Genomic DNA, 27,001 nt, shown 5'->3' with positions numbered 1-27,001 from the left:
TAATAGAATGAAAGATAACAGACTGGCCTTGGAGCTTCAGTGACCCAGGATTCATGCCTTGGACACATCCGAGGTGTGTGACAGCAGTCATTACTCAAACTTTCGGTGCCCCAAGTAATGTGATAAAACCACAATTTAGACAAGTTGCTGATCTGCATTGATGGAGGGCTGCTCCCCAACCATACCAACTCCCTTTTCTATACTGTTTGAGGGTTTATAAAACACTTTTTAAAAAACTTTTTTGGAGGTGTAAAGGCAGGGCAGTTGGGGTTAAGTGACTTGCCCAAGGTCACACAACAAAGTTTCTACCCTCAAGGAGCTTACATTATTTTTTGAGGGTAGAAGGCAAGGCAACTGGGGTTAAGTGACGTCACACAGCTAATAAGTGTCAAGTGTCTGAGGCTGGATTTGAACTCAGGTCCTCCTGACTCCAGGGCCGGTGCTCTATTCAGCACCACCTAGCTGCCCCATACAAAACTCTTTACAACAACCTTGTGAGCTAGACAGGGCAAATACTCTCCCCATTTTACAGAAGATAAAACTAGCAGGTCAAGGTAGTGGGAAAAAGTCCAGGGCTTGAGTTAAAAGCGCTGGGGGTCTTTTTCTGGTTCTGACGTTTACTGTGAGCAATCACAGGCATAAAACCTCTCTGAGCTCCCATTTCTATCCTTGTAAAGTGGAGTAATAATACTTGTAACTGAATTCTAATAAATCTGTAATATTTCTCCTGGTTTCTCCAATTTCCTTTAAATTTTAGCTAAAATCCCACTTTCTGTAAGAAGTCTTTCCTGGTCCCCCTTAATACTAGTGCCTTCCCCACAAGAGTATTTCCAAATTATCCTGTTAACATCTTTGTACAGTTGTTTGCATGTTGTCTCCTCCCATTAGACTAGAAACTGCTTGAGGGCAGGGATTATTTTTGCTTTTCTTCATATTTCCAGCACTTAGAAAGTGTCTGGTACATAGCAGGCGCTTAATAAATAAATGCCTGTTGACTTGTACTATCCAATTCCAAGGCCTTTGAAAGCCTGAAGACCTCAGTCTTTCAAGACCAATAAGATGGTGTGTACTCCCAACCTCCTGACCTCAGAATGCATGCATGTTTGGGACATGGCTAATGCTGGAATTTATTTTGTTTGCTTATGTATATTTGTTACAAGGATTTGGTTTTATTTTTTTCTTTTCTTTTTCCTGTGGTGTTAGGAGGTGATAAGGAGAGAAAAGAAATTTCTGCTAATTGGAAAAAAATAAAATTTGAAGAGGATTTGTTGTCAGGAAAGTGCTTTATAAACATTAGAAAACACCTTATAAATTTGAGCTGTTCTTATTTACAGAAACAACAATAATACTAACTTAAGGAAACCAGAAACCCAGGGCTCAAGAGAATGGGGGAGGGCCTGAAATCTAACATCTAGGACAGTTTCTTTTTTCTTTTTTTACTTTTTGGAGGGTAACTGGGGTTAAGTGACTTGCCCAAGGTCACACGGCTACTTTTTGTGTTAGGTGTCTGAGGCCGCATTTGAACTCAGGTCCTCCTGACTCCAGGGACGGTGCTCTATTCACTGAACCACCTAGCCACCCCTACGACAGAGTTTCTTAACCTTGTCTGTTTTGTAGTTCCTGTGCCCACCTAAGGCTCCCACACATCCCAGAATCCCACCAAAATTCAGTTTCTTCCACTATCATGCCAGGAATCTATTAAATCCTGAACATCTACTATACACACAACCCAGATTTTCCTCCTCCATCTGGTGCCCACCAGTGTGGGGGCAATTGGGGTTGTCATACTGTTGCCATATTTTCTGATGCCCTACACAGAGTGAGAGCTCCAGTCCTCAGGTGGCGTCTCGAAATGAAAAAAAAAAAAAAAAGCTCACAGACCCCAGCTTAAGCAGCCTGGGTTTGAAGGCTAGGAAAGGCAGGAGAGCTATCCACTCTGGGGGGAAGGTGTCTCCAGGGAGATGGGGAAAGGAGGTTCCAGCACTCACTGTTACATGGGATTTCATCTGAGCCATCACCACAGTCATCTGCCCCATTGCACCAGAGGGTGTTGGGCACACAGCGCCCATTGTTACACTGACGGAAAGTCTTCTTACAGCGGCGTGTGTCTGGAGAGGGAGGAGGTCAGAGTGAGTGGAAGATGCTTCCGGAGAGCTCACGTTTACTCATTCACTTGGCAGGTAAGTATGGAGGCCTGCTCTGTCCTACAGATGGTTAGGGATACGATAAGGTGGTCGCGGGTGCCCCTGGTGGCTTGTCGTACTAACCTTGTTTCTGCACCATTCTGGCTTAGGATCTGGGGTCACCTTGGGCTCTGTTCTGAGTGCCACCCCAGGACTCCTACACATCAAGGGCTGGGGCTAAGAACATGATGGGCTCGGGCCAGTGATAGGGTAGTAGCTGTGGACGAGCACGGGGTCTGGAGCCTAAGCGGTGGGGTTCTTACTGCAGTAGGAGGGTTTCTCATCTGACTTGTCCTTGCAGTGGGAGGTGCCATCACAGGTCAGGCTGAAGCTGATACATTCGCCATTGGCGCATTCAAACTCGTCTTGTGTCCGGCAGGTGGAGTTCATGGCTAGAAATTGGGGTCATCAACAGGGAAAATGGACAAAGAAGGTTCAGGATCCAGGGCTTACAACTCCCTCATCCACGTCCCTAAGTACGAGCCCTACTGGCTCTCCTTGCTGGGATTGGAAGGTCAGTTTTACTAACTGTACAACCTTGAATAAGTCATATATCATGGCCTCAACTTTCTCTTCTATGCAATGGGTATGGTGGGTTAGGCTAGAATATCACTGAGGTCCCTTCCCAGTCCCATCATTCTATAAATCTTATCAATTTTAGATGATTTTATTTCCCTATAACCACTCCTCCTCCACCACATTTCTCCCACCCTCCTCCAGGTCCATGCTCCCTGCTCTCACCTCGACAAGTAAAATCATCTTGGAGAATGCGAGCCCCTCGACAAGAGCACTTGACATGTCCCTGGGGTGTGAGCATACACAGGTCCTGACAGCCTCCATTGTTGATACGGCAAGGGGAGAGTTCACCTGAAAGAGGAGAAGAAGGTGTGAGGGACCCTACCCACCAGACACATACCCAGGGAGCTGCCACCTGGGGAGTGAAGCTCTCCCTCTGTGTAGGCCATCAAAAACTATGGCGACAGTATGTAGGGTTACTGGTGGGCCCTGGATGCAGGAGGTAAATCTGGAATGTGTATATAGTGGCTGTTCAGGATTCAGTAGATTCCTGATGTGATAATGGAAAAAGCTGAATTTTGGGGGGATTCTGGGATGTGTGTGAGAACCTTAGCTGGGAACAGGGACCTATAATAGGTATACAGGTTCCTGAATTAGAGGGCCAAGTCAAGGGTATGTTTGCATCTCTCTCTCCCCTCTCTCTCAATACTGGGTTTGGGCATTTCCAGGCATATATACAGAAATCTTGGATTATTAAGGGAAAGTTCATAGCAGAATGACTGGAAGCCCTGGGGCATGCGTTAAATAATAATTGAAATTTATTCTTGCTAATTTATTATTGCATAATGTTTTTTTTTTAAGCAATTGGGGTTAAGTAACTTGCTCAAGATTACACGGCTAGTTATTTCTGGGTGTGGTACTAAATATCTGAGCCCAGATTCGATCCCCAAGTCATCCCAACACTGGGGCCAGTGCTCTTACTCGCTGAGCCACCTGGCCGCCCCTTGTATAATGTTTTTAAAGGTTTAAAAAGTACTTTGCATACATTATCTCATTCGATCCTTAAAATAATACTGTGAGCTAAATGAGCTATTATTGTTCCTGTTTTATAGATGAGGATTTCTGGGCTAAAAGAATTTAAGTGACTTTTGAGAGCTTATCTATCTTATAAGTGTTTGGGACAGGATTTGAACCTAGTTCTTTCTGAATTCAAGTCTAGTGCTCTATTTGCTATGACAGGATTAGAGGGGAGGGGAGAAGAAAGCTCTAAAGGAAAGCCTCTGGGTTTGGGGGGGCAGAGGTCTCAAGCAAATGGGTGCATGCATGTGTAAGATCCTGGGTTTTGGGGGGTCTAGGGTGTGTATATGGGAGGAATCCAAAGTGTGAGGACACTCACAACTGTTAGTGTCGTTGGCCACAGCAACGATGCCCATGGGCTGCTGGGGGATGTCCACTCGAAGAAGCTTCATATCACTCCCCACATACTTGTTGGCTCGCTGCACAGCCCGCCGCACCCAGTCCGTCCAGAAAATGTGCTCCCCATACACAGCTAGCCCAAAGGGGTGGACGGGTTCTGACTTCAGGATCACCTGGAGAGAATGGAGTCATAACCAATGGTCATAATTCTGATCTCTGATACTCATCTCAGATGCAGCCAATTCCAGGGGATGAGAGCACCAAAGAGCAGACAGAGAATGGGAGAGAAAAAGCCCAGGTGAATAAATTCCAAAAAGTTTCCCTTGGAGGAGACATTCCACTCAAGATCATGATTGTTCTCTTCCTCTTACCTTTTCACTTTTGGCCCATTTACGTATATTCAGTTATTAGGTTTGGTCAACTGGTCATTTCTTCCATCTCCTTCAGTGGGAGTCATGCCCTTCCCCGCCCTGCCCTCACTCTTGGATTTGTAGTGACAAGAATCACAAAGAGACCTCCTTTCCTCCCACCCCAGACTCACATATCGGTGGGAGCCGTCATACTCGCAGCGTTCAATCTTGTCCAGAGTGGCATCAGAGAAGTAGAGTTTCTCTGCACGGTGGTCGATGGCCAGACCATTGGGTGTGCGGATGTCACGTTCGATCAGCGTCAGGACATTGGCACCTGACAGCGCGGCCCGCATGATACTTGGGTGCTGCTCATTCCAGTTGGTCCAGAACATCAGGCTGGATGAGACAAAAGAACAGGAGTGGGTGATGGGTAAGGCGGAACAGCATGAAGCATGTGGAAAGTGGGGAAGAATCTGGTCTATTGAAAGAACAGCTCTTCCTGGCCCAGTCTGCCATTCATCTTTGACACCCCTTCCCCTATCACAGGGGACACTGACCAGGAGGTCAACCTAATCTAATTGCCCCAGCATGGAACAGGGAATGTTTGTGTGGCCCCAGTAAACTTGCAGGCTTGTGGCCCTTCCTGGTTTTTAAGGGCACCCATTCTAGGTGTAAGGCTTGATTTTTTTTCTTTTGGAGGCAATTTGAGACTTGCCCAGCTAGTAAGTGTCTGAGAACTCAGGTCCTCCTGACTCCAGGGCTGGTGTTCTATCCATTGCACCAGCCCCTGGCTTAACTTTCTTAATACTGTGTTTAGTACTGGGATCTAAGCCTCCCTACAGTTTGGATCTACAGTTGGGCTTTGGGTTTCTAGGTTTTCTTAGGTCTCTAACTCATCTACTAGATTCCAGGTTCTCCACAGGTCTAGGCTCTCCTACTTTCTAGGTGCCTAATTTCTATGTCTAATTTAGCTTGGTCTTCCCATTTTTTTTTCATTGATACTTATTCAAGCAAATTATTGGGGACAGCGAGTTCAAGTGTGGCTGTTCCACTCTCACTGAAAGAGATAGGAATTTGTTATAGACATCTCTACATAGATCTTTGCCATTTCTGTCTGTTCATTGTCCTTCCACTGAATGCTCTCAGGCTGCTATGGATTAATTGAGTCTCTTGCCAATCTTTTGGTAAACTTCCTTTTTCTTCTGCTCAGTTTTATAAGACAATACTGCTTATGATCAACTTCCCTCTTCCTCTGTACAAGATTATGTCCTAAACCAAAGTTGCTTTTGGCTGGCATCTCTCTCCATTTGGCAAGGAGATCAAATATTTGTTTACTGAAGTGGTTTCTAAACTCTTATGTTCACCTTGTTGTGGTGAATATAGATTATATCTGTTAAACCACCTCTGTGATAGTTTATGTCAATGTTGTTAATTTATCCACGTCCCATTTTTATTTTTGCATTAACTTGTATAAATAACTTAGGTTGGAGTTGCCTTAATAGTGCACCATAAATCTTATTTTGTTTTTTTTCTTCTAATTTGGTATCTCTCTTCTAATTTGACTTTGAGCAATCCACAAGGTGGTGGTATGATTATATTCAGAAATGATTTCCAAATCAGTAATCAGTCATTTCCTGAGTGTTATCATATAATCAACTGTCTTTCTTTTTTTTTTTTTTGGTGAAATTATTTGGAGCTCACCATGTCAAGCACCCTCTTGACTCTCTTCTTAAAGAAAGCATTCATGATACATAGACGTGAATTTTCAGCATAATCTACTACAAGCCCTTGGCTTCTCTTCTTTCTCATAACTGAACCACATTTTCTAAGACTTTTTATTGTCTTCCCCAATGTCCACCTCTGTACTTAAGTCACTAATTAAAGTATACATCGACTTAATTTGGAGGGTCTCATCAAATTCTGTGCAGAATTTTTCTACCTCCTTATCCTCTGCAACAGATAAGCTGTAATTACTTTCATGATGGTCTTTTTGCAAACACAACACATCTCTTGCATTATGAAATGACCAAATGTCCTTTCACTAAATGATGTTCCTTGCTGCCTCTGGACCAACAAAATTCTGCCACTTCCCTTATTTGCCTCTCCAAGGAGAACTTATGAGCCATCATTCCATGGAAATGCAATTTCCTTTTGTTCTCTGGCTTTATTTATAGCAAGAATGTCACAATTGATATGATTCACTTCCTCCAGTAGTACGTCCATTTGTTAGTCACCAGAGATGGATCTCACATTTACAGTAACAACAGCTACGTTAATGTTCTTAAGCTGCCTAAAAACCCGATGTGATTCTTATTGCCGTGTCCTCTTTTCTGTCTCATCCTGCCATCATCACTGCAGAGAGCAGAAAGGGGGGCGTAGAGCGCTGGGAGCCATTTTGTACTTTTCTTTGTCTCACACATGTCCATCACTAAAGAATTCATCACCAGGTAATGACCAAACGTACTGTCACCAAATGATGTTCCTTAATGCTGAGACTTTCCATATTTTTAGATTGGTTCTCAAAAAGCAGTCTGTTGCTGAGATTGCTTTCAAAGTCTATGTAACACGGAAGGACCAATCAGAGTCTTCAAGAGTACACGCCATGATGAGACATTGGAAAAAAAAATTTGTGACAGCCAATTTATCAATATCTTTACTAAAATGTGTATCAGAAGGCAAAGACAGAAAGACTCTATGTATACCAAAATATTCATAGGAAGGAAGTAGCAATAAACTAGAAACAGAACAATTATCCATTGAGTATGTAATAGAATGAGGATATAATAATATATATAAATGTAGTATAATAATATATAAATAAACATAATATATTATAATATAATAAATTGAGGAATGTAATAGAATATCATCATGCCATAAAAAATTCTGAGAGACAGAGAGAATTCATAGAAACATGGGAAGACTTGTATTAACTGATGCAGAACAGAACCAAGAGGACAATATATACAGGGACCACAACAGCATCAATAAAAGCAACATAAAGAGGAAACTGAGCTGAGATTAATTACAATAAACAATTGTGGAACCAGAGAAGTGATGATCAAACACACTTATTTCTCTCCCTGGAGAGGCAGAGGATTGTGAGTTGAGAATGTGCCTTACTCTGTCTGATGAGGGCATTTAGCCAGTCAGTTTAATTTGTTTTTCTAAGTTATAAGAGAGGGTTCAATGATAGGTGACAGTGGAGGGGAAAGGGGTTATCATCTAGTAAACTAGTATTTGTTGTTGTTGTTGAATTGTTTTCAGTTGTATATGACTCTTTGTGACCCTATTTTGGGGTTTTCTTGGCAAAGATACTGGGGTGGTTTGCCATTTCCTTCTCCAGCTCATTTTACAGATGAAGAAACAGAGGCAAACAGGGTTAAGTGACTTGCCCAGGGTCACACAGCTAGTAAATGTCTGAGATTGGATTGGAACTCAGGAGTTGTATTAAGTTCTAGAACTATATACACATATATGTATGTATGCCTGTATATATATATATATGTGTGTGTGTATATATATATACATATACACACATAAATATATAAAGGACTAGTATAAAAATTAAGAAAACTTAAAATCAAAGTAAAATAAAATAAAACAAAGCCTGGTGCTCAGAATTTGATATAATACTTGTAATGGAGTCTAGTCAGGGCAGAGGACAGTAGGACTCTGAAAACTAAGTCTTTATTAATGGAGCCATCCATTACATTTTTATCTCTATCCCTGACCACTAGCTCCCGCGCTCAACCTTCAGTCTTGCATTGGCAATTGCCTGCTGCAATTTCATCATTACCTCAAACTCAGCACAACTAAAACTGATCACCCTCCCCCCCAAACCTTCTCACCCTCCAGATTTTCTTATTTCTGTCAATCATTCTGTCATCATTTTCCCCTGTCACCCAGGCTTGAAAGTGTAGGGCCATCTTTGATTCTGCTATTATCTAATCAGTCACCAAGTCCCGTCAATTCTTCCTTTGCAGCGCCTTTCAGATTCATGCCTTCCTTTTCATTCTAGCTGCCACTACTCAAATTCAGATCTTTATCACCTCATGACTAGCCTATTATAGTGGCCTCTTCACTGGACTCCCCACCCACAGTCTCTTTACCTTTCAATCTGTCTTGTGCATCTCTCTGGGATTACATTTTCCAGACCACCACTTTGATCAAGCCATTCCTCAGCTAAAAACCCATCAATGGTTATTCATTACCTACAGTATGAATAAAAGGCTAAGATCCTTAGATTGGTATTTGATGTGCTTCTGAATCTTACTCCAACCTATATCTCTGGCCCTGGCTAAATGGACCCTTCCCTCTGCTGTCTTAGCCCTCCTACTCCTAAAATGAGTCTAATGTACTCTCTGTTTCTCAGGACATTCCTTTGCCTAGAAGGCCTTCCTCACTCTTTTTAGTCCTTCTAAATCCCTATTCTTCAAGGTCTGTCTCAAATTCCATCACATCAGATACCTGATTACAGGAACCCTGAGTGATCACTTGGCCCTACTAGGGTCTGGTTTTTATCAGCAGGGTGACGAAGAGGAGAGAATACTGCCTGGGAGTCAGGAAGGTCTGAGTTTGAACCCTGCCTCAGACACTAGCTGCATGACCCAGGGTATGTCCCCTCTTGGTCTCAGTTTCCTCATCTGTAAAACGACAATAATACCGTGTTTCCCCGATAATAAGACCTATCCCGAAAATAAGCCCTCCCCTTACTGTGTAAGATTCCTCTAAAATAAGCCCTCCCCCGAAAATAAGCCCTATTAAGATTGCTACTGTAGTGAAGGTGATCCCCTGTGCTACACGCTACATTACGGTCCCCTCTGTATGCACCGTCCCACCCCCCCCCCCGGGGGCACACCACCCCCCGCCCCTGGCTCCACCCAACACTCGCTGCCCACGTGAGCGTCATCCTGTTCTTCCCCAGTGATTTGCTTGCTGGCGCCATTGAGAGCAGTGCCGCGGAGGAGAGCTGAGGCAGGACAACATAAGCCCTTCCCTGAAAATAAGCCCTCTGGTGTTTTTCTTTCCAAAAAAATTAATAAGACAGTGTCTTATTATCGGGGAAACACGGTAATAGTCCTTCACAGGATCAAATGAAATGATGGATATAGGTGGTATCTAACTCTTTGTGACTCCGTTTGGGGTTTTCTTGGCGGAGATACTGGAGTGGTTTGCTATTTCTTTCTCCAGCTCATTTTATAGATGAGGAGACAGAGGCAGGCAGGGTTAAGTGACTTGCCCAGGGTCACACAGCTAAGTGTGTGAGAGGGAGGGCTCAAGTTCGGGTCTTTCCAACTCCAAGGCTGGTTCTCTATACTATATGTCACATTGCTTTTCGTTAATAAGTTGATTTATTACATATTTCCCTGCACTCTCTCGTGTAAGCTATATGTCTTATCTCAACATGCAGACAATAAGCTCTTTGAGGGCAGGTACTTTGTCTTACGCTTCTTTGTATTTCCCATCCCACCTAGCATGGTTTGCTGATATGTCAGGAGGAAGAAATAAGCATTTATTAAGCCCTAACTATATACTAGCCACTGGCCTAAATACTTTATAAATATTGTCTCATTTGATCCTTATATTGGATTGCTAGGTAGGTGCTATTTTTATTGTCCCCATTTTACAGTTGAAGAAACGGATACAGACTGAGGTTTAAGTGACTTTCCCAGGATCACACAGCTAATAATGTCTGAGTCTGAATTTAAACTCAGGGCTTCCTAGCTCCAGGACCAGTGCTCTATCCACTGGGCCACTTATTGACTGATTTTGGGGAATCCAAAGCCTATGATTGTGAAAATAATCATAGAATCATGAATTTTCAAGCAAATACCCCAGTCCCCAGCTCCTTCCTTCAGTCCAGTTCTACAGCTGAGTCAGCTAAGACCCAGTTGGGTTAAGGGACGTCCTGGTAAATGGAAGGGGAAAGGCAAGTGCCCAGATGTATCCCCAGAGCAGCCCCACCCCGTCATCCTTCAGGCCTCCCCCTCCTCCTCCGACTCACTTCTGGCACTCATCCAGCACAAAGGCTCTGGGGTGATCGTCGCCAGACATGGTGATGACCGTTTCCCTTTCAAAGGCCCCTGGCCGGCTCTGGTCCACTGTGTGGCGAGTGATGGTGGATGTGGTATAGCTTGTCCAGTATAAGGTGTCCCAGCCTCGATGGTAGGCCAGACCCTCCACCGAGCCCACATCTGAAGAAAGTAGGTGGGAAGATGTGGTGGTCAGTGGAGCATGTGGAGAAACATGGATAGCAAGACTAAGACATCTTGGGGAATGGTCAGTGGAGACCTTGGGAGAAGAGGCTGCCTCATTCAGGGACACCCTTATTCATCTGTAACAAGTAGGCCTACTAGAATCTGGCATGGGGTGGGGAGCTAGGGAAGCAATGTGGGCAGAGCTGGGGATCATTGGAGGTTATCTTCTTATGCTGTCCTATGACCCTCCTAATCCCTGTTTCTGCCCAACTTCCATTTTGTGCAGGAGAAATTGCCCCCGTTTCAATACCAGTGGATCTTGTTATAAGGAATAGTGGGTTAAGGTTGGGGAAGAGAAGGAAATTCTGCTAACAGAATTCCCAAGTTGTGTTTCTAGAAAGGCTGAGTATAAAACAGACTTTTGTCAAATGAGTCTCACTTCAGATGAATCGGAGAACCTTGCTGTTTAAAGGGACCTTGGGCCAATTTCTTCCATAAAGTAATTATCTCACAAAGAATCATCTTTTAACTTGCTCTTCAATCTCTCTGCACTCCAACCATGTAGCTGAGGTTCATTAGCCAGGGGGGGAACTAGGGTCTTACTCTGAGACCGATTCCTCCCCTCCCTCAGGCTCATCCGGCCCTTACTCACTCTCCACAATGGTGACCCTCCCAGACCCATCATCATTGATCTGCTGGATGTTCCCAAAGTGGATGTCGCTGAAGAAGATGCGGTTGGCAGTGCCTGGGGAACCCGCTGCTCGGTAGTCGAAAGCGAGGGCAATCACATTCTTCATATGCTCGGGGTCCTCGAAGGGCTGCACAGGGGCATTGAGGTTACGCTCGTCTGACAAGTGGACACTCTTGAGGATGGTACGCTCTGAGTAGAGTAGGTAGCCAGCGTACTCGCGACAGGATGCTCCGTCCTCTGCCAACATCCCATGGGCACAGGCGCAGGCCCGGCGCCCACCCCCTCTGTACAAGCACAGCTGCTGGCACCCGCCATTGGACACCGCACACACATTGGTGCCTAGAAGGAGGTCAAGGGAGGTCAGGGCCCACTTCTGGCTCTGTAACACCACCCTCCCTGGGAATCTCCTGCCTTCCTACTTTACTGTCTCCACCATCACTTCAGCCTGAGGGATCAACACCACACTTGTGGCCTGGCAACCCCTTGGCTCACTCAACAGAATTATACTTGCTGCTGGTTCATCCTCTGACGTTGCAAACCCAGGTCAGAAATCCCCTGACTTCTGAGGACTCTGACCATAGAAAGGGGCTCTCCAATGTTTTTTAAGAGAAGTACTAACCCCTCTCAATTCTACCCTCCTTTAGTCTTTCCAACAATTGACAAGTACCTCCCAACGTTGAATCTTCCCCCCACCCACCTCCTGGTCTCATCTCTTCCCTTCTTGCTTTGGCCTACAAGGGGGTAAGGCTGCTCTCCTTTAGAGACAATCAGCCTCCTCTTCTCAGGGCCTCAGCCTTCCACCTCCTCAACCTTCCCCACCTTTCTGCCGGTCTCTGTTGAAGACTTTAATGTCCTTGAGCTGGACTCCAATCCCTGTCCGAAGTGGAACTGAGTCTGTGGCATTATCCTTGCTCCCTCGCTTGATGGAGCCATTGGCATGGGTCCTGAGAAGAGGAAAGGATAGATTCAATCCAGGAAGGAGCATGAAGGAGACACCACAGCCCAGAGTCCAGTGCAAAAGGCTGTTCCAGGATCTCCTCTCACCTGTCACTCCAGTAGATGAAATCCTCAAACACAGACACAGAGAACATGTCCATGTTGTTACTGGACAGAACCACCTCTCGGTTTTCTCCTGTCTCCAGATCTATTCGCTCAATCTTGTCCGTCCGAGCATCACACCAGTATAACTTCCCATCCTGGGGGTTAAGGAAAGTACCTCATACTTAGGGATTGTACCACCAGTTCCCATCAAGTCCTCTCATACTGTGTGTGCGTGTGCGTGAGTGCACGTGTGTGTATGTGGTGTGTGTGTGTGTGTGAGATGTATGTGTGCGTGTGATCCCTCCTAGAGGGACACTGATCCTTGAGTCTGTCCCTCACTCTGATTCTGTCACCTATACATTCTATATTTGCCTTCTTCCTCCTCATTTAACCAGTAATCAATCAATAAATATTTATAATTTTTTTTTATGTTCCAGGCACTGAGCTAGGTGTTGAGGATGCGAATGTAAAAAGTGAAATGGTCCCTTACATTGTACTCAATTATTTTCCTTGACTGCTTGGTTTTCTAGCCTATTTCCCCCTAAATACAGAGTAGATTCCCACACTGGGTATAAATTTAGACAAGATAATAGTACTTGACATTCGTATGGTCCTTTAAGTTTTATCTAACACTTTACCTTTATTATCTCAGAAAGATTAGGTGTAGTATTACTTTCCCCATTTTACAGATGAGGAAAATGAGGCACACAGATGTTAAAGCAGCTTGACCATGTTCATAGCTAGTGAATGTCACCAAAACCAAGTATCTCTCAAAACTACATCTATTACTGTTTCCTCTGTGCCACAGTTCTGTGTTTCTTTCTTTGCTCTCCCATTCTCTAGAACAGCTGCCTGATTTCTGTGTAAGGACATATAATTGGCAGACAGAGGTGGGACTAGGGGGGATGGGGTGTATGTGTTCCCCCTCAGCCAGGCAACAAGCATTTATGAACCAGTTGCTGTTTGCCAGGCAATGTGATAAGGGCCAGGGATACAAAAAGTTGGAAGTCTGGAGATCTTTCCCTTGCTTCCAATGAGTGCCTAAGTTATCCTCACCTCATAGTCAACAGAGATACCATTGGGCCAGCTGATGCTGACGTTGACCAAGACCACTCTCTCTGTGCCATCCAGCCGTGACCTCTCAATTCTTGGGTACTGGCCCCACTCTGTCCAGAACAGATACCTGAGGGGTAGGTATGAATGTATCAAAGCCCTAAGACATGAGAGAATTCACCCAGAAGTGGGGCTCACAAATACTTATCCCTACAGAGAATAGAATTGGATTTTGGGTTTTTTGGGGAGCCATCAAGGAGGAAGACTGTTGGTAGAGGTAGGAAAATGAGAATTAACCCAAAGAGAGAGCTTCCCAACACTCCAAAAGACCTGAGAAAGGGGACAGGGATGGAAGCAATTCCCTGGAAAATCTCAGATAGAAAATCTTATGTGTGGGACATGGATGTGGAGTATCCAGGTATAGCAAGATTACAAGGGGTGGTCAGGTGTTCCCCCTTCTTACCCCTTCTCTGGGTGGACGGTGATGGCCCGTGGCTTGTCCAGGCCCTGGGAAATGACCACATAGCGAAATGAGCCATTGAGCCTGGCAACCTCAATCACATCAAACCCTTGGTCAGTCCAGTAGATGTTGCCTGGGAAAGAAGGTATCCATCAGAAGCAGAAAGGGTGGGAAGGGATAAAGGTTATGAGTTCTGTTTCCTGTGTTTGCCCCAACCCTGCCAAGTCTTCATGAATTCCCAGTCACCCTTTTGTTTCTCTTTTTTGGTTTTTAACAGATTCCTAAATCTTTTGTTGTATATTACCTACATTTTCCCCTGTATCTTTGCCGCTCTTACTCCTCCCAAAGAGACTTCCCTTATACAGGGCTCAACCAACTGACCCAAGCACCAATCCTGCCACCACCTGTTTTTGTGCAGCCCGGGAACTAAAACACTGTTCTTAGCTCCTGGGCTGTACAAAAATAGGCCATCCCACAGGCTTTTTAACATTTTAGTTTTAAAATTTTAATTTAAAATTAATTTTAAAGAAATAATTTTTAAAAGATGAAAAATATCAGAAGACCAATCAACACATCCCCCAAATCTTCTATTTTATGCACCATTCCACATTAGTGGACCCCAGCCTCTGCAGGGGAACACATTTGTTCCCTTTTTCTCCACTTCTCTTCCCCAGAGTCCCCCTCCCTCAAATCTGGTCCTAAGTCCCTCTCCTCAACCAGCAACCCCCTTATTCCCCACCCACCTGCAATCCAGTCCACAGCAATGCCTTCCACACGGCCAATGCCGTTGGTGACTACATCTTCACGCCATGTCTGGTCCCTCTTGGCTCGGCTAATGGTGCTGAGACCCATGTCTACCCAGTAGATTGTGTCATTGTCTGGGAAAGGAGTAAATATGGGCACATGAGAGGAAGAGAGTTATGGTGGCAAGTAGTATAAGAGGATCTTGGGAGAAGTGGAAGAACCATTGGGCCCATGTGGCAAGGGCCCCTTCTCTCTCTGTTCTCTCCATGTGTCCTTCATGCATGCTTCCTTTTCCTCCCTAAACCTTTTCCCTCATCAAACAAATTACTTACCGGCGTGGAAGTCGATGCCTACAGCAAGTGAGGTTCCAGACACAGGGACCAGTGCATCTGATTTGTCATTGGGGTCCAGCGGTATTCCCCGGATTCCCTCATGCACAGAATACAGGAGGAAGGAGCCCACACCTAAGGCACACGCTCCAATCAGACATGACCCCCATGAGCCTTTTCCCATGCCATACCCAGCAAAGTATCTGAGCCCTTTCTCTGAGGAAGAGTCATAGCATCATAGACAGAGCTGAAAGGGACATCAGAAGCCATCTAATGCAATCACTTCAATTTATTGATGAGAGCATTGAGGCCCAACAGGATTCAATGACTTTCTCAAGGTCACACATCAGAGGTAGCATTTGAACCCAGGTCCACTGATTCCAAAGCCAGTGTTCTTTCCATTATGCCATGCCTTATTCAAATGGAGAAAACTGAGGGACAGAATAGCTGCTTGTGACGAGGGAAGGTGCATGCATGGCAGGCCTCCAGGAAACTGCTTAGGGTTCCTCTGGCCACCAGAGGAGGGCAGCAAAAATGAATTTTCACCAACACTACTCTGCTCCTTCTCCATTTCTTCTATTGGTCCATATGGACCCTATAGACAGATCACAGACCATCCCTATGGGTCAAAGTCCATCAGAAGGGGAGTCTGGAGAGAGGGTAAATGGGGGCAATGAGAACTTGATGATTCTCATACCTACATCTCCAGCTCTTATCACTCAACTGTAAACTAGACCCACCTTTCCAAATGCCAACATGGTACCTCCCTCCACTTGGATGTCCTCTCAAACAACCTTGTGCCCATGACTACCATCTTTCCTCCTGAAATAAGTCCTCTTCGTAGCATCACAGTTCTCCCTGTATCTCAGGCTAGAGACCTTGCAGTTATCTGAATTCTTTTTTCTCTTATCCAATCGGTCACTATTATTTTCTTGTAAAGGTTAGCCAGATTCATCCTTTCCTCTGTATCCCCACTGTTCACACCTTAGCCCAGACCCTCAGAACCCAACACCTGGATAACTGCAGTAGCCCCTGCACTGACTCAGGCCCCGCTACACTGCGGTCCATTTCATCTTCTATCACCAGATTAATCTTCCTGAAACATTGCTCCCATGTGCCTTTCCCTTCCCTCTTCAAGCACTGTGCCTTGTACACAGTGGGCATTTGATAAACAAACACATGTGGACTTGAATTACAATGGCTCCCACTGTCTCTGGAATCTGTAACCTGGTGTACCAAAGCTACCCCCTTCATTCCTTCCCAACCCTAACACATCCTCTGCTCCAGCAGGAAGGGCTACACACGATTCCTACTAAATGCCAAGCTCATTCTGGCCGCAGTGCTTCTGTCCACAGGGTCCCTGCTGTCCCTACTTATCTGGCTGCCCCAATACAAGTCTACCTCTTCCAACACTAGCCCATACTTTTTTTGTGAATGGTCATATAGTGTGGATCATAGCCTACAGTTTGGGATTTACTATTAAAGCTTTCAAGTATGATTCCTCTGCCTCCCCAGCTGGACTGTAAACTCCAGAGAGAGGAGGAAGGGGCGGTGCCCACGTATCTCATGCATCTATTGAGCCTTGTCTAGAGCTGGACACACTGCAGATGCTAAATAAATACCCACCGACCAAGTGACCTGGTCCTTTAGATAAGAAGGGCAGGGCAGGGGAGATGAAGGGTGAGTGTGGAGGGGGCGAAAGGGAGGGCGCCACTGACCCTCACAGGCCTGCTGACCACTTCGGAGGCTATACCCGGCTGTGCACATGCAGGAACGTGTCGTCTCTGAGGTGGGAAGGCAGAGCTGGGAACAGTCACCATTGTTCACACTGCAGGGGTTGGTTCCTTGGAGGCCTACGGGAATGGTGTGATCAAGAAGCCCCACTCAGGCCACCAGAAGCCAAGCTGGGGGCAGTGCTGGTGCCCCAGCTTGAGGACTGGTCCTGGTCAGAGACAGCTGGTATTTGGGAATGTTTTCATCTCTTCAGCCTCCCACCTCTTCCCCCAACCTCTGCTGATCTCCTCCTGGCTTCCCAACATCTCCCACAACTCTCAGCTCCCATCCTCCATTTGCCTTTGACCCTCACCAAGTTGGATGCTCTCATCATACACCTTCATGTGCATAACCAAGGTCGTGCTGTTTCTCAGGACCACAGCCCCTGAGCCGTCTGCCTTATTGCACGTGCCCATCTTCTCAGAAACCTGGTCTGCCCACCACAGCTTGTCTCCTGGTTTGGAGAGACAGAGAGCAGTGAGGAGAGAAGACGCACTCTCAGGTTCAGAGAGAGACACAGGTCACCTTATTTACCACCAACCAACGTCCTCACCTCGAATTACCATATACCCCTTCTCACTTTATTGCCAGGCCCTCTTCTATACACACACACACACACACACACACACACACACACACACCCTCTCCGTGCAGAAGCCCTCCTCCTTGGTCAGTCCCCCAGCCCTCACCCATGATGGCCAGTGCAGTGGCTTTGCCCAGCTGGCTCTTCATGGTGTCAATGACTTCCAGGCCACTCCCATCGAGGTTGCAGCGGTTGATGGTGTGGTTTCCAGAGCTGATCCAATACAATTTGTTCTCAGGAAAATCAATAGCCAGGCCTGGCGGGGACATGGAAGGGACAGAGGGAGAAGGGGCTTGGCACTTCCAGCCTGGTGAAGTGGTGAGCCTGGGACTCTCCCTCACCTAGACTCATGACTTCCCATCATGGAGTATGAGAGGGGTCCCCTGTAGGTGGTTGCAGGACTGGGGGGGAGGGAGAAAGTTTTGGGAAAACAGAGACCCCACAGGGATCACAGGTTGATAGATCTAAATCTGGAAGGGCCCTTGGAGGCCATCTAGTCCAACCTTCTCATTTTACAGATGAGGAAACTAAGGCTAGCTAGGCAGGCTAAATACCTTGCCCAAGATCATAAATAGTAAATAAAGGTGAGATTTGAACCTAGGTCCTACAGCGTCAAAGCCAGGACTCTCCACCATACCAAGCTGCTTCCTTCCTTGTGATTTGGGGGAAATGGGAGAAAGGGTAGCAAATAATAACATCCTTGTAATACTCTGGGGTTTATGAATCCCCTTACACATACTTTAGGGCTGGAGAGAACCTTAGGAATTATCCAGTCCAATGACCTCATCATTCAGATGAGGGAACTGAGACCAAAGCAGTGAAGAGATTTGTTTAAGGTCATCTGGCGAGCTAGTGACAGAACCGAGATTTAAGTCTATATCTCACGACCCTAAGTCTCAAGCTCTTTGCACTATGTTGGTAACTACCAGGGGAAGGGCTCTACTGGGTTTTTGGGTTTGGGGGCCCAAGGGCTAGACTCATACCCACAGGGCCTTTCTGGCCAGTGAAGAGGAGGCTGCGGTTGCTGCCATCCAGACTGGCCATACTGATGTTATCCCCATCTGTCCAGTACAGCTTCCTAGAGTAGAGAAAGGCATGGTATGAGAGGCAAAGGGCTTATCCTTCATGTGCCCAGACCCTCTCTGAGGGCCCCCCCCCCACTACCCCAGCTCTCCACCTCCAAAGTCATGGAATCTTTTCGTCCAGTATTCCTGAATGGACGTCCTCCCTCCCGTAGGAAGGGGTTCCCAGGTGAAGGCTCTGGGTCTCACACATGACTCTGAAGGTAGATGATCTCCCTAGACTGACCCATGCAGGGGGTGAACAGCAAGTCCGTGTGGCTGTTCTAGTCCCTGGACCACAGCATTCTTGAAGGAGCCGTCCAAACGGGCCACGTTAATCTGCTTCTTGTTGGTGTCATAGCTTGTCCAGAACAGATTTCGGGACACCCAGTCCACGGCCAGCCCATGAGCATTTGGAAGATCTGGGGAAACATGGAACAGGATGTTATGTGGGAGCAGGGAAGGGCTCGGGCTGGACGTCCAAAGTTCGAGGGATCCAGAGGCCCAGGCCCTGTGGGAATAAGGGATGGGAGCCTAGCATTTATATCAGAAGCATCAGGAGCTAAAGCTCAGGGGTGGGAGGTATAGAAAGAGTCGCATTTGTAGGTTGGATGGATAGGAGGGTCGGGTCATGAACCGACCTGGAGTTGAGGTCTAAGTTTAGGTACCTGCAGAAACAACGGTCTCAACGCCAGTGCCGTTAATGAAGGCACGTTTGATGGCCTGGGTTCGGACATCAGACCAGTAGACACGCTGCTCTCGGGCATCGTAATCGAGGACCGTGACATTGTCAATGTCAGGGACAGTGAATGAGATAATGTAGTTGTAGTACGGGGCATCTAGGTCCACACCCCGGATCTCCATCTGACGAGCATACAGCAAGAACTTCTTAAACTCTGTGGGGGACAATGGTATCACAGAATGGGTCATCACAGGCAGCCCTCTGCCTCCAAACTCTCAACATGTACATAAGGATCTACTTGCGCTCTGGGCAAGGGGGCGCTCTGATTCTTCTTATTCATTCTTTCACCCTTCAAGACCCAATGGAGGGGCTATCTCCAACAAGAAACCTTCGCTGACTCCTTCCTGAACCGCACCACCTCCCTCAGCCTTTATCAATGCCTAGACCCAGGTGAAAACGATTTGACTCCACATTTCTCGCAGTATTTTGCCTGGAATTCTTGCTGCCACTCAACCCACTCTCCCTTGTGTCATGGCTACCCCACCCACCCCTGCTTCAATTTACCACTGGCCCCTTGAAGACCCTACCCTTCCACCTCCATACCATAGCAGGTGGTATTGTCCTTGTCCAGCTTCATGAGGTGGGGGCAGGCACAGGAGACAGTCCGGTTGTAGTTGATGAGGCACAGATGAGAACAAGGGCCCCGGCCTCCATTGGCCTCACAGGGATTAGGAGCTGAAGGTCAGAGAAAGGAGGGCAGTAGAGTCTTCTCTTCCTGCCTTGCACACTATGTTCCTTCCTTCTTTACCCACCTCGTCCTCTCCCCCATATTTCTGGTCCAACTATATTCCCACTCTGGGGATTACCTTCCATCACCAGTCCCAGACTGGGTGTATCATTGTTCCCAACCTCGATTCCACTACTCCCATGTTCCATCCCATGGGATTCTATTCTCCCAGGGTGGAGGGAAGCTGAGCAAAAAAAGGGGGGCCTTCCCTGCTCACCCAAGGGCCATAAAGATGTCTTATATGTCTGTCTCTGTTTCCCACCTAGGCCTTCCTCTTATCTAATGTTTCCCCATGTATCAGCCTTTCCTTCCCCAAGTTCTCCTTACCCATAGGCTGCCTGGAGGGGTGATACACTTGCAGATCAAAGGGCTGTGTATTGGTCCGCTGGACAACGGTGACATTGTGGCCAGTCCACTTGTTGGCTTTGGCCAGTGTGTTTGTTCGCCAGTCAGTCCAGTACACCTCTCCTCCATACAGTGTCACTGCGAACGGGTGTGATAGGAACTCATGTCCCCGAAGTACCTCCATGTGGCCGGAGCCATCGTAGCGGGCAGAGTAGATGGCATCAGACCTAAGGATATGATAGAGTGAGGAGACTGCCAGGATCCATTCACTCTTAGGCTTCCCTTTCCTTCAGCCTGCCCTCTGCCAGCGCTCCTCTCTGTCTCTAGTGCCCCTAATCTTTAGGAGCCTCAAGTTAACCACTGGCCTTCCCCCACACTTGGTGGGTCCATACCTCCTCTTATCTACCCTCTTCTTGGTCTTTAGCTCTGTTTCCCCATGAGTCCCTAGATTCCTAAGCCATCCCCACTCTCGAATCAGACTTTTCTCTATTCTCCGCCATCTCCAATTTTCTAATAATGTCTCCTTCCTGGTCCTTAGCTCCTCACCCCTGCTTCCCTCATTTCCCAGCCTAGAACATGTATCTCTGCTAGTATGCTTCTTCAATGGTCCTGGAGGGTCCTGAATTCACTGAGCATGCCACTGGGGAAGGTGGAGACCAGAGAGCGGGGGGAGCCACGGGAGATGATGCTGATTTGGGGCTCAGAGGTTGCCTCCGAGTGGCTGAAGGGGTTACAGGATAGGCAGGAGAATGAGGTCTGAGAGAAGCAGGCTGACCGAGCATCAATCCAGAGGATTCTCTTCTCCAAGTAGTCCACAGTGAGCCCATTGGGCCAGCCTCCAGAACCAGTTTCCCGATGGATGGTGCGTCGGCCAGCTCCGCTCATGGAGGCTGCCTCGATTCGGGGAAGGCTGGCATCCCAATCTGTCCAGAATAGGATCCTGGAGTGGGGGTGAGAGGATAAGTGTAAGAGAATAAAGAAAAAACCATGAGAGGAATTTTCCCAGTCTGCCTAAAACAGAATCCTGAGGGGAGGGGTGGAAAAGTAGCTATTGCCTCATGGTAACAACGATAGCTCTTTTATAATGCTTCAAGGTTTACAAAGTTTTGTTTTCCTCATTTTATTTTCTCAACCACCATGGGAGTCAGGAGCTATTATTATTCCAATTTTACAAATGAGGAAACCGAGGCAGACAGTGGTGAAGTAACTTTACCAGGGTCACACAGCTTCTAAGTGTCTGAGGTAGGATCTGAACTCAGGTCTCGCTGACTCCAAATCCAGCACTTGGTCCAATATGTCACCTAACTTCCCCATACTGAATGAGGAGGACCAGGGGAAGCCTCACCCATCGCGGGGATCCAGCGCTATGGCTCTGGGGTGTTCTATGTCTCCAGCCAGGAGGGTGGTTCTCATAGTCCCATCCAACCTGGCCACTTCAATCTGGTCCAGGTTGCTTTCGACCCAGTAAATGTTGCCAGCAATCCAGTCTACAGCCAGGCCCTCAGGCGTTGCCAGTCCATACTGAATCACCACCTCAAAGCTAGTCAGTGCTAAAGAGGGGGGAGGCAGTTTGCAATGAGGTTAGATCCTGCTGGGTGGGAGGGAGGAAGGACCACAGGGAGTCTAAGAGTCTCACCACCTCAGACACTTTCCCAATCCCCTCTGTGCCTTTACCTTTTCTCCAACCCTAGATTTCTACTGCTCCTTCAACTGTCCCTCTCACCTGCCAAGAACAGGGATCAAACCCAGGGTCAAAGATGTGAGTAGGGCTCATAGCCTCCCAGGTTATGCTTGATCCCTATTTAATACACTTCTTACATCTGAGAAGGGGTGTCCTCCCCCCAGAAAACCCTTTCCAATAAGCCCAGCTCCAATTTCAGCCCTGAGACTGCTCATTATGCTAATTATCAGGCTGGCAGCTCTTCTGATGATAATTACGGGGCGTCAGCCGAAGGGACTTAAAGCAGAGTCTAACTCAATTAGCAGGGAGGGTGGGGGATGAGAGCCAGTGGCCCCTGTCTGTCTGTCTCTGCCTCCAGTGCTATATGGGTTTTCTCTCCATGCCTCTTTTTGTATCCCTGTCCACGTCTCTCTTCCATGCTATGTTATTATGTATGGTCATCTGTCCTGGCTAGTCACCTCCATTGTCCAGCAGCTTTCCCCGGTAGATCTTGTCCTCCACCACATCGGTCCAGTAGAGGGCACTGTGGCTGAGATGGAAATCTAGAGCAATGGTGTTCCGAAGGCCAGGCACCAGAACACTGTAGTCCCCTTTGTGAAGGTCAATTCGTCTGATCTCATGGCGATTGGAGAAGATGATGAAGGGCTTGAACGGGTCTGAGGAGAGTGTGGGGGGGGGGAGGTCAGCGAGGGACCCAGACATCCCTGGCTTTCCCACTTCAACCTGCAGCCTGGGATAAGGGGTCCTGGTATTTGCCAGCCCCAGAGAGGACCCTCAAGAAAGGGCCCCCACTCTCTGCAAAACGGGGTCCTGGCGTATGGCTCCTCCAATTATGGCGTCCGTGGGTCAGCCCTCAGCTGCCCCCAGGACCCCTCCCCTCCCCGACTGGAGTCCAGTCCATACCCAGGCTGTGGCAGCTCTCGCCATCGGGCTCCAGCATCCAGCCCTCGTAGCAGGAACACTTGACGCTGAACTTGTTCTGCTCACACTTCTGGCTACATTTGAGATGCTTGGCACAGTAGCTCTGGATCTGACAGGTGTGGTTGTCGGCTGCCAGCTCCATGCCCAGAGGACATGAACACAGGATGCCCTCCCCAGGAGCCACAGAACAGTTGTGACTGCAGCCACCATTGTTCAGGGAGCACTGGTCTGTGGGGAAAGGATCGGGACGGAGTGGTCAGAGGGGAAGGCAGACCTCAAAGGCCCAGCCCAAACAGGGTTACCAGAACCCCTTCCCAGGCCATTTCTTTCCAGCCAGGCATAAGAGAGTCACAGGAAGTTTTAAGAAAGAAATGACCCCTATAGGGCTTCTCTACCAGGACCCTGCCTGGGAAAGTTAGATTTTCCCTTTGAACTCCCACAGTACTTTGTAGATGCTTATCCCACTTAGTATCATTATCTGTGTCCAAATCTTATGTCTAGGACTGTAAACATGCAGGAAGGATTCCTTTCCTTCACAGGACATTTGCGAAATCAGGGCACGTGTGTGTGTGTGTGGGGGGGGGGGGGATGTTCTCATCCCAAAGCTTCCAACCTCTTTCCCATCTGAAGGCTCCTTCTCATTCCCCACCTGCCCTTGACCCCTGTCCTCCCCTTCAAAGCTGAAGCTGCCCTGCCTGGTAACGTCTGAAATCCCTCCATGGTTTGGCCCCACCTGGCTTTATCTCCCACCGCTCCCAAACAGAAACCTTCCTTTCCAGCAAAACTGGTTTACTTTCTGTCCCCCAAACACACCCTAATGCGTTCCTTTCACCCAGACTGCCTTTGATTCAGCCTGGGATACCGTTCTTTCTCCTTTCCACCTATCCTAAGCCAAATTCCTAAGGTGGTGGAGCGATTGCCTCCGATCCCACTTATCCTTTCTGGCTGGGTTTGAGTATCAGTCACTGCCTTGCCCAGACCAACAAGATCAAGCAAGGGTGCTCTGGACCCCACAACTCACTGTCTCACCTAACCTTTTGGCATTTATCTCACCAGCATTCTTGGTTTACCTTTTTCCTGGGTTGCTCTAGTCTCCCCAACTAGAGAGTAAGTTTTTAGAGGGCAGAGACAATGACTTCTTCTTGGCCTCCCCCTCCCCAACAGTGCCAGGTATCTATGTGAATTCATGAGTGTGAATAACTTCAGGTATAGAAATTGCTTCAGCTAATGCAGATAAGTCTTAGAAAGTTGCCTGAGGCACCCAGAGGTGATGTGACTTGCCTGGGTCTCAGAACTAGTTAGCATCAGCAGTAGGGATTTGAGACCAAGTCTTCCTGATTCCTCTGCAGTCTATCCTCTAAGCTATGCTGGCCCCTAGCTAGGCACGTAGCATGAGGAAAATAAATAGCTGTGGACTGGCCCCACCCACCAGCAACTTACCACAAAGGTCACCCTCATCGGAGCCGTCTCCACAATCGTCATTGCCATCACAGAGCTTGTCGGGGGGCAGGCAGACAGAGGTGTTGTTGGCACAAGTGTGTGAGGGGGGCTTACAGGCCAGGGACTCACAGTTCTCCTCATCTGAATTGTCTACACAATCACTGTCCCCGTCACATACCCACGCCTTGCTGATACACCGTCCTGGTTGGGAAGACGCAGAGTGAGTGGACAGATAGCAGGGAGGAAGGGCATCTATATCTGATCCCCACATAATCCCCATTTCCATCATTTAAGACTCAACTGGCTTCTCTAGGGATGGTGTGCTGCAGATGTGGCTTGGGTTCCACTAGGAACAAGAAGGCCCCAGGTGGATTTAAGACTCGGTACTACCATGGACTGTATTTTCTTTTCTTTTTTTTTTTTTGGAAGGGGAAAGGCAAGGCAATTGCGATTAAAGTGACTTGCCCAAGGTCACACAGCTGTTAAGTATGTCATGTGTCTGAGGCTGGATTTGAACTCAGGTTCTCCTGACTCCAGGGCCAGTGCCCTATTCACTGCCTTCCTAGGATGGTACAATACCTACCTCATACTGTGGATCGGGCATCCTCTCTGCGCTGCTCTCTCCCCCCATCATCCCAGTCTCCTTCCCTACCATCTCCTTTCCTACTTCTACCCTCTTAAAGTGCTTAGCACATAGTAGGTCCACATAAATGTTTCTTGCCTTCTGTTTCAGCCCAGTCTCCTTCCCTACTCCCTGAGTGGACCCAGTTTAAAGCTCTTAGAACAGCTCCCGGCACATAGTAGGTGCTTTTATAAAATACTTCTTCCTTTCAGCCCAGTCTACTTCCCCACTCTACTTCCCAGTTTCCCTCTTGCCTCCTCCCTCCCTGCCACATCACCCCCAGGGGCTTTTTTCTTTACCTGAATCTTTGCAGCCAAACTTGACATTGGGGTCACAGACATGTGTGATCCCTTCACAATTCTTCTCATCACTGGAGTCCATACAATCTGTGTCTCCGTCACAGCGCCACCGAAGGGGAATGCACAGTCCATCTAGTCGACACTGAAACTCATCTGTGTGGCAGCCACCAGGAGGTCGAGTGGCTGGAGACAAGGGGTGGCGAAGGACATGAGGGCAAGGCTTTGGAGACAGTCTCTCTCCTCGTCCCCAAGTTCAACCTAACAACCCTGGGTTCCTAGCTTTCTCCTCAGAAGGGATTCCAAGCCTTCTTCCCAGGCAAGAACCATCCAGCACTCTCCTGTCTACTCCCCCGTGTCTTTCCATCTCTGAGGTGACCATCTGTGCTCACACCAAATCTCATCACCAAGGCCTGCTCAATTCCTCCTTCCCAATAGCTTTCTCACTTCCCCTTCCCTCTCTGTTCTCTCTGCCATCACCTTAACTCAGGTCCTAATCATCCTGCCTGGAACTGCAATAGCTTCCTAGCTGCTTTCCTTGTTTCTTCATCCTTCACATCCCCGGCTGATTAAGCTGTTTAAAATAGTACCTTCAACTTCTCATTTCCCTGCTCAAAAAATCTGCCGTGGGTTCCCAGTCTCTCAAGGTCCTTCAGGGTCTGGCTCCATTGTTCTTGTCCAACCTTCTCTTCTGTTCCCTACTTTTCAGCTCAAACTGGAGTCTGCCTGATGTATTTGCTAAATCCTATTAAAGAATTAACAGTCCCACCTCCTCCAGGAAGCCTTCCTTAACCACCCTTCCACTGACTCCCACAGAACCTATGGCTAAATCATTCCCTCAGCACTCACCACACACTGTTTTGTTTTGTTAGTTGTCTTCTCATATATGTGTGTCTGGTCTCCTCAAATAGACTAAGATCCTTGAGGACAGGACTGTGTCTTATCCTTTGTATTCCCTACGGTGTCTGGCATAACGAGCACTTAATACTTTTGATTGATTGATGAAGTGGTTATGAGTCTCATTTCAAAGTCTGTCCCCATCCCCAAACACCGCAAAGCTCTTTTCTTCCAGGTGCCCTCCCTAATGCAGGTGGCACGGCTCTGGATGCTGTGCCCCTCTCTAATGCCCACCTTGGTTAGCAGTGATGGCATGGTAGCTGCTGTGCCTTCCCTGTGAAGCTCTTATCTGGGTACCCAGAATGGTTGGTGTGGCTCTGGCTTCTGTGCTACCTTCATGCCCCTCTCCTCTATGTGACTCTTGAGTTCGAATACTATGCCCCTGCTCTCCTGGTGCCAAGTATAGTTAATGTGCATCTGGCCCCTTCTCCCCACCCTTGCCCCAAGCTCCTCTCCTCTAAGTGCTCTCCAAGGCTGGTGTGGATCTATGGCTACTGTGTCCCCTCACAGCCCTCTCTTTCAGGTGCCCGTTTTGACTGGTGCAGCCCTGCCATACTGAGGTGCCCACCCCGGTTAGTGTAGTTGGTGCAGCTCTGGCCATGCTTCTCTCCTGCAGGTGCCTGCCCTGGCTGGGGAAGGTTTGCCAGCTGGGCCCCCCATGTCCCTCTCCTTCAGATGCTCACCCTGATTGGTGCAGTTGGCATGGGTCTCATCACTGTAATCTCCACAGTCGTTGTCCCCATCACAAGTCCAGTGCTCAGGAATGCACCGACCGCTGTTACACTTGAACTGGGAACTGGAGCAGGAGTGACTGCAGCCCGCCTCATCACTGTTGTCTCCACAGTCATTGTCTAGCAGACGGCATGGGGGGAGGGGAGCAGGAAGGGAAGGGAAAAAGAGAGGGAGAGTGTCGGCAGAGCCGGCCTTCCC

The 27,001-nt window shown here is 47.7% G+C and overlaps 1 protein-coding gene across 2 annotated transcripts in view; it reads right to left on the bottom strand.

The window, feature by feature from the left end:
• The window catches only part of LRP1 (LDL receptor related protein 1), a 97,162-nt gene that overhangs the window by 33,661 nt on the left and 36,500 nt on the right, over positions 1-27,001 (bottom strand). For both annotated transcript variants that reach the window (XM_069079931.1, XM_069079935.1), the window contains exons 18-45: positions 26,755-26,922; positions 25,178-25,360; positions 24,257-24,457; positions 22,799-23,044; positions 22,354-22,551; positions 21,560-21,764; positions 20,990-21,154; positions 20,197-20,441; positions 19,686-19,817; positions 19,069-19,296; positions 18,648-18,822; positions 18,323-18,417; positions 17,446-17,595; positions 17,070-17,210; positions 16,702-16,836; positions 14,987-15,118; positions 14,654-14,788; positions 13,914-14,043; positions 13,454-13,580; positions 12,401-12,552; positions 12,176-12,300; positions 11,318-11,695; positions 10,473-10,662; positions 4,657-4,861; positions 4,096-4,288; positions 2,925-3,050; positions 2,447-2,575; positions 1,989-2,108 (exon numbers count right to left, since the gene is read on the bottom strand). In XM_069079931.1, coding sequence (XP_068936032.1) covers positions 1,989-2,108; positions 2,447-2,575; positions 2,925-3,050; positions 4,096-4,288; positions 4,657-4,861; positions 10,473-10,662; positions 11,318-11,695; positions 12,176-12,300; positions 12,401-12,552; positions 13,454-13,580; positions 13,914-14,043; positions 14,654-14,788; positions 14,987-15,118; positions 16,702-16,836; positions 17,070-17,210; positions 17,446-17,595; positions 18,323-18,417; positions 18,648-18,822; positions 19,069-19,296; positions 19,686-19,817; positions 20,197-20,441; positions 20,990-21,154; positions 21,560-21,764; positions 22,354-22,551; positions 22,799-23,044; positions 24,257-24,457; positions 25,178-25,360; positions 26,755-26,922 — 4,809 coding nt within the window. The remainder of the gene's footprint in view (positions 1-1,988; positions 2,109-2,446; positions 2,576-2,924; positions 3,051-4,095; positions 4,289-4,656; positions 4,862-10,472; positions 10,663-11,317; positions 11,696-12,175; positions 12,301-12,400; positions 12,553-13,453; positions 13,581-13,913; positions 14,044-14,653; positions 14,789-14,986; positions 15,119-16,701; positions 16,837-17,069; positions 17,211-17,445; positions 17,596-18,322; positions 18,418-18,647; positions 18,823-19,068; positions 19,297-19,685; positions 19,818-20,196; positions 20,442-20,989; positions 21,155-21,559; positions 21,765-22,353; positions 22,552-22,798; positions 23,045-24,256; positions 24,458-25,177; positions 25,361-26,754; positions 26,923-27,001) is intronic.

Source organism: Petaurus breviceps, unplaced genomic scaffold, assembly GCF_028583685.1.
Source record: "Petaurus breviceps papuanus isolate PSGF00001 unplaced genomic scaffold, PetGlider_PUasm1.0 154, whole genome shotgun sequence".
Lineage (NCBI taxonomy): Eukaryota > Metazoa > Chordata > Mammalia > Diprotodontia > Petauridae > Petaurus > Petaurus breviceps.
Note: the sequence above shows the minus strand (reverse complement) of the source record. Positions and strands in the feature narration are given on the sequence as shown.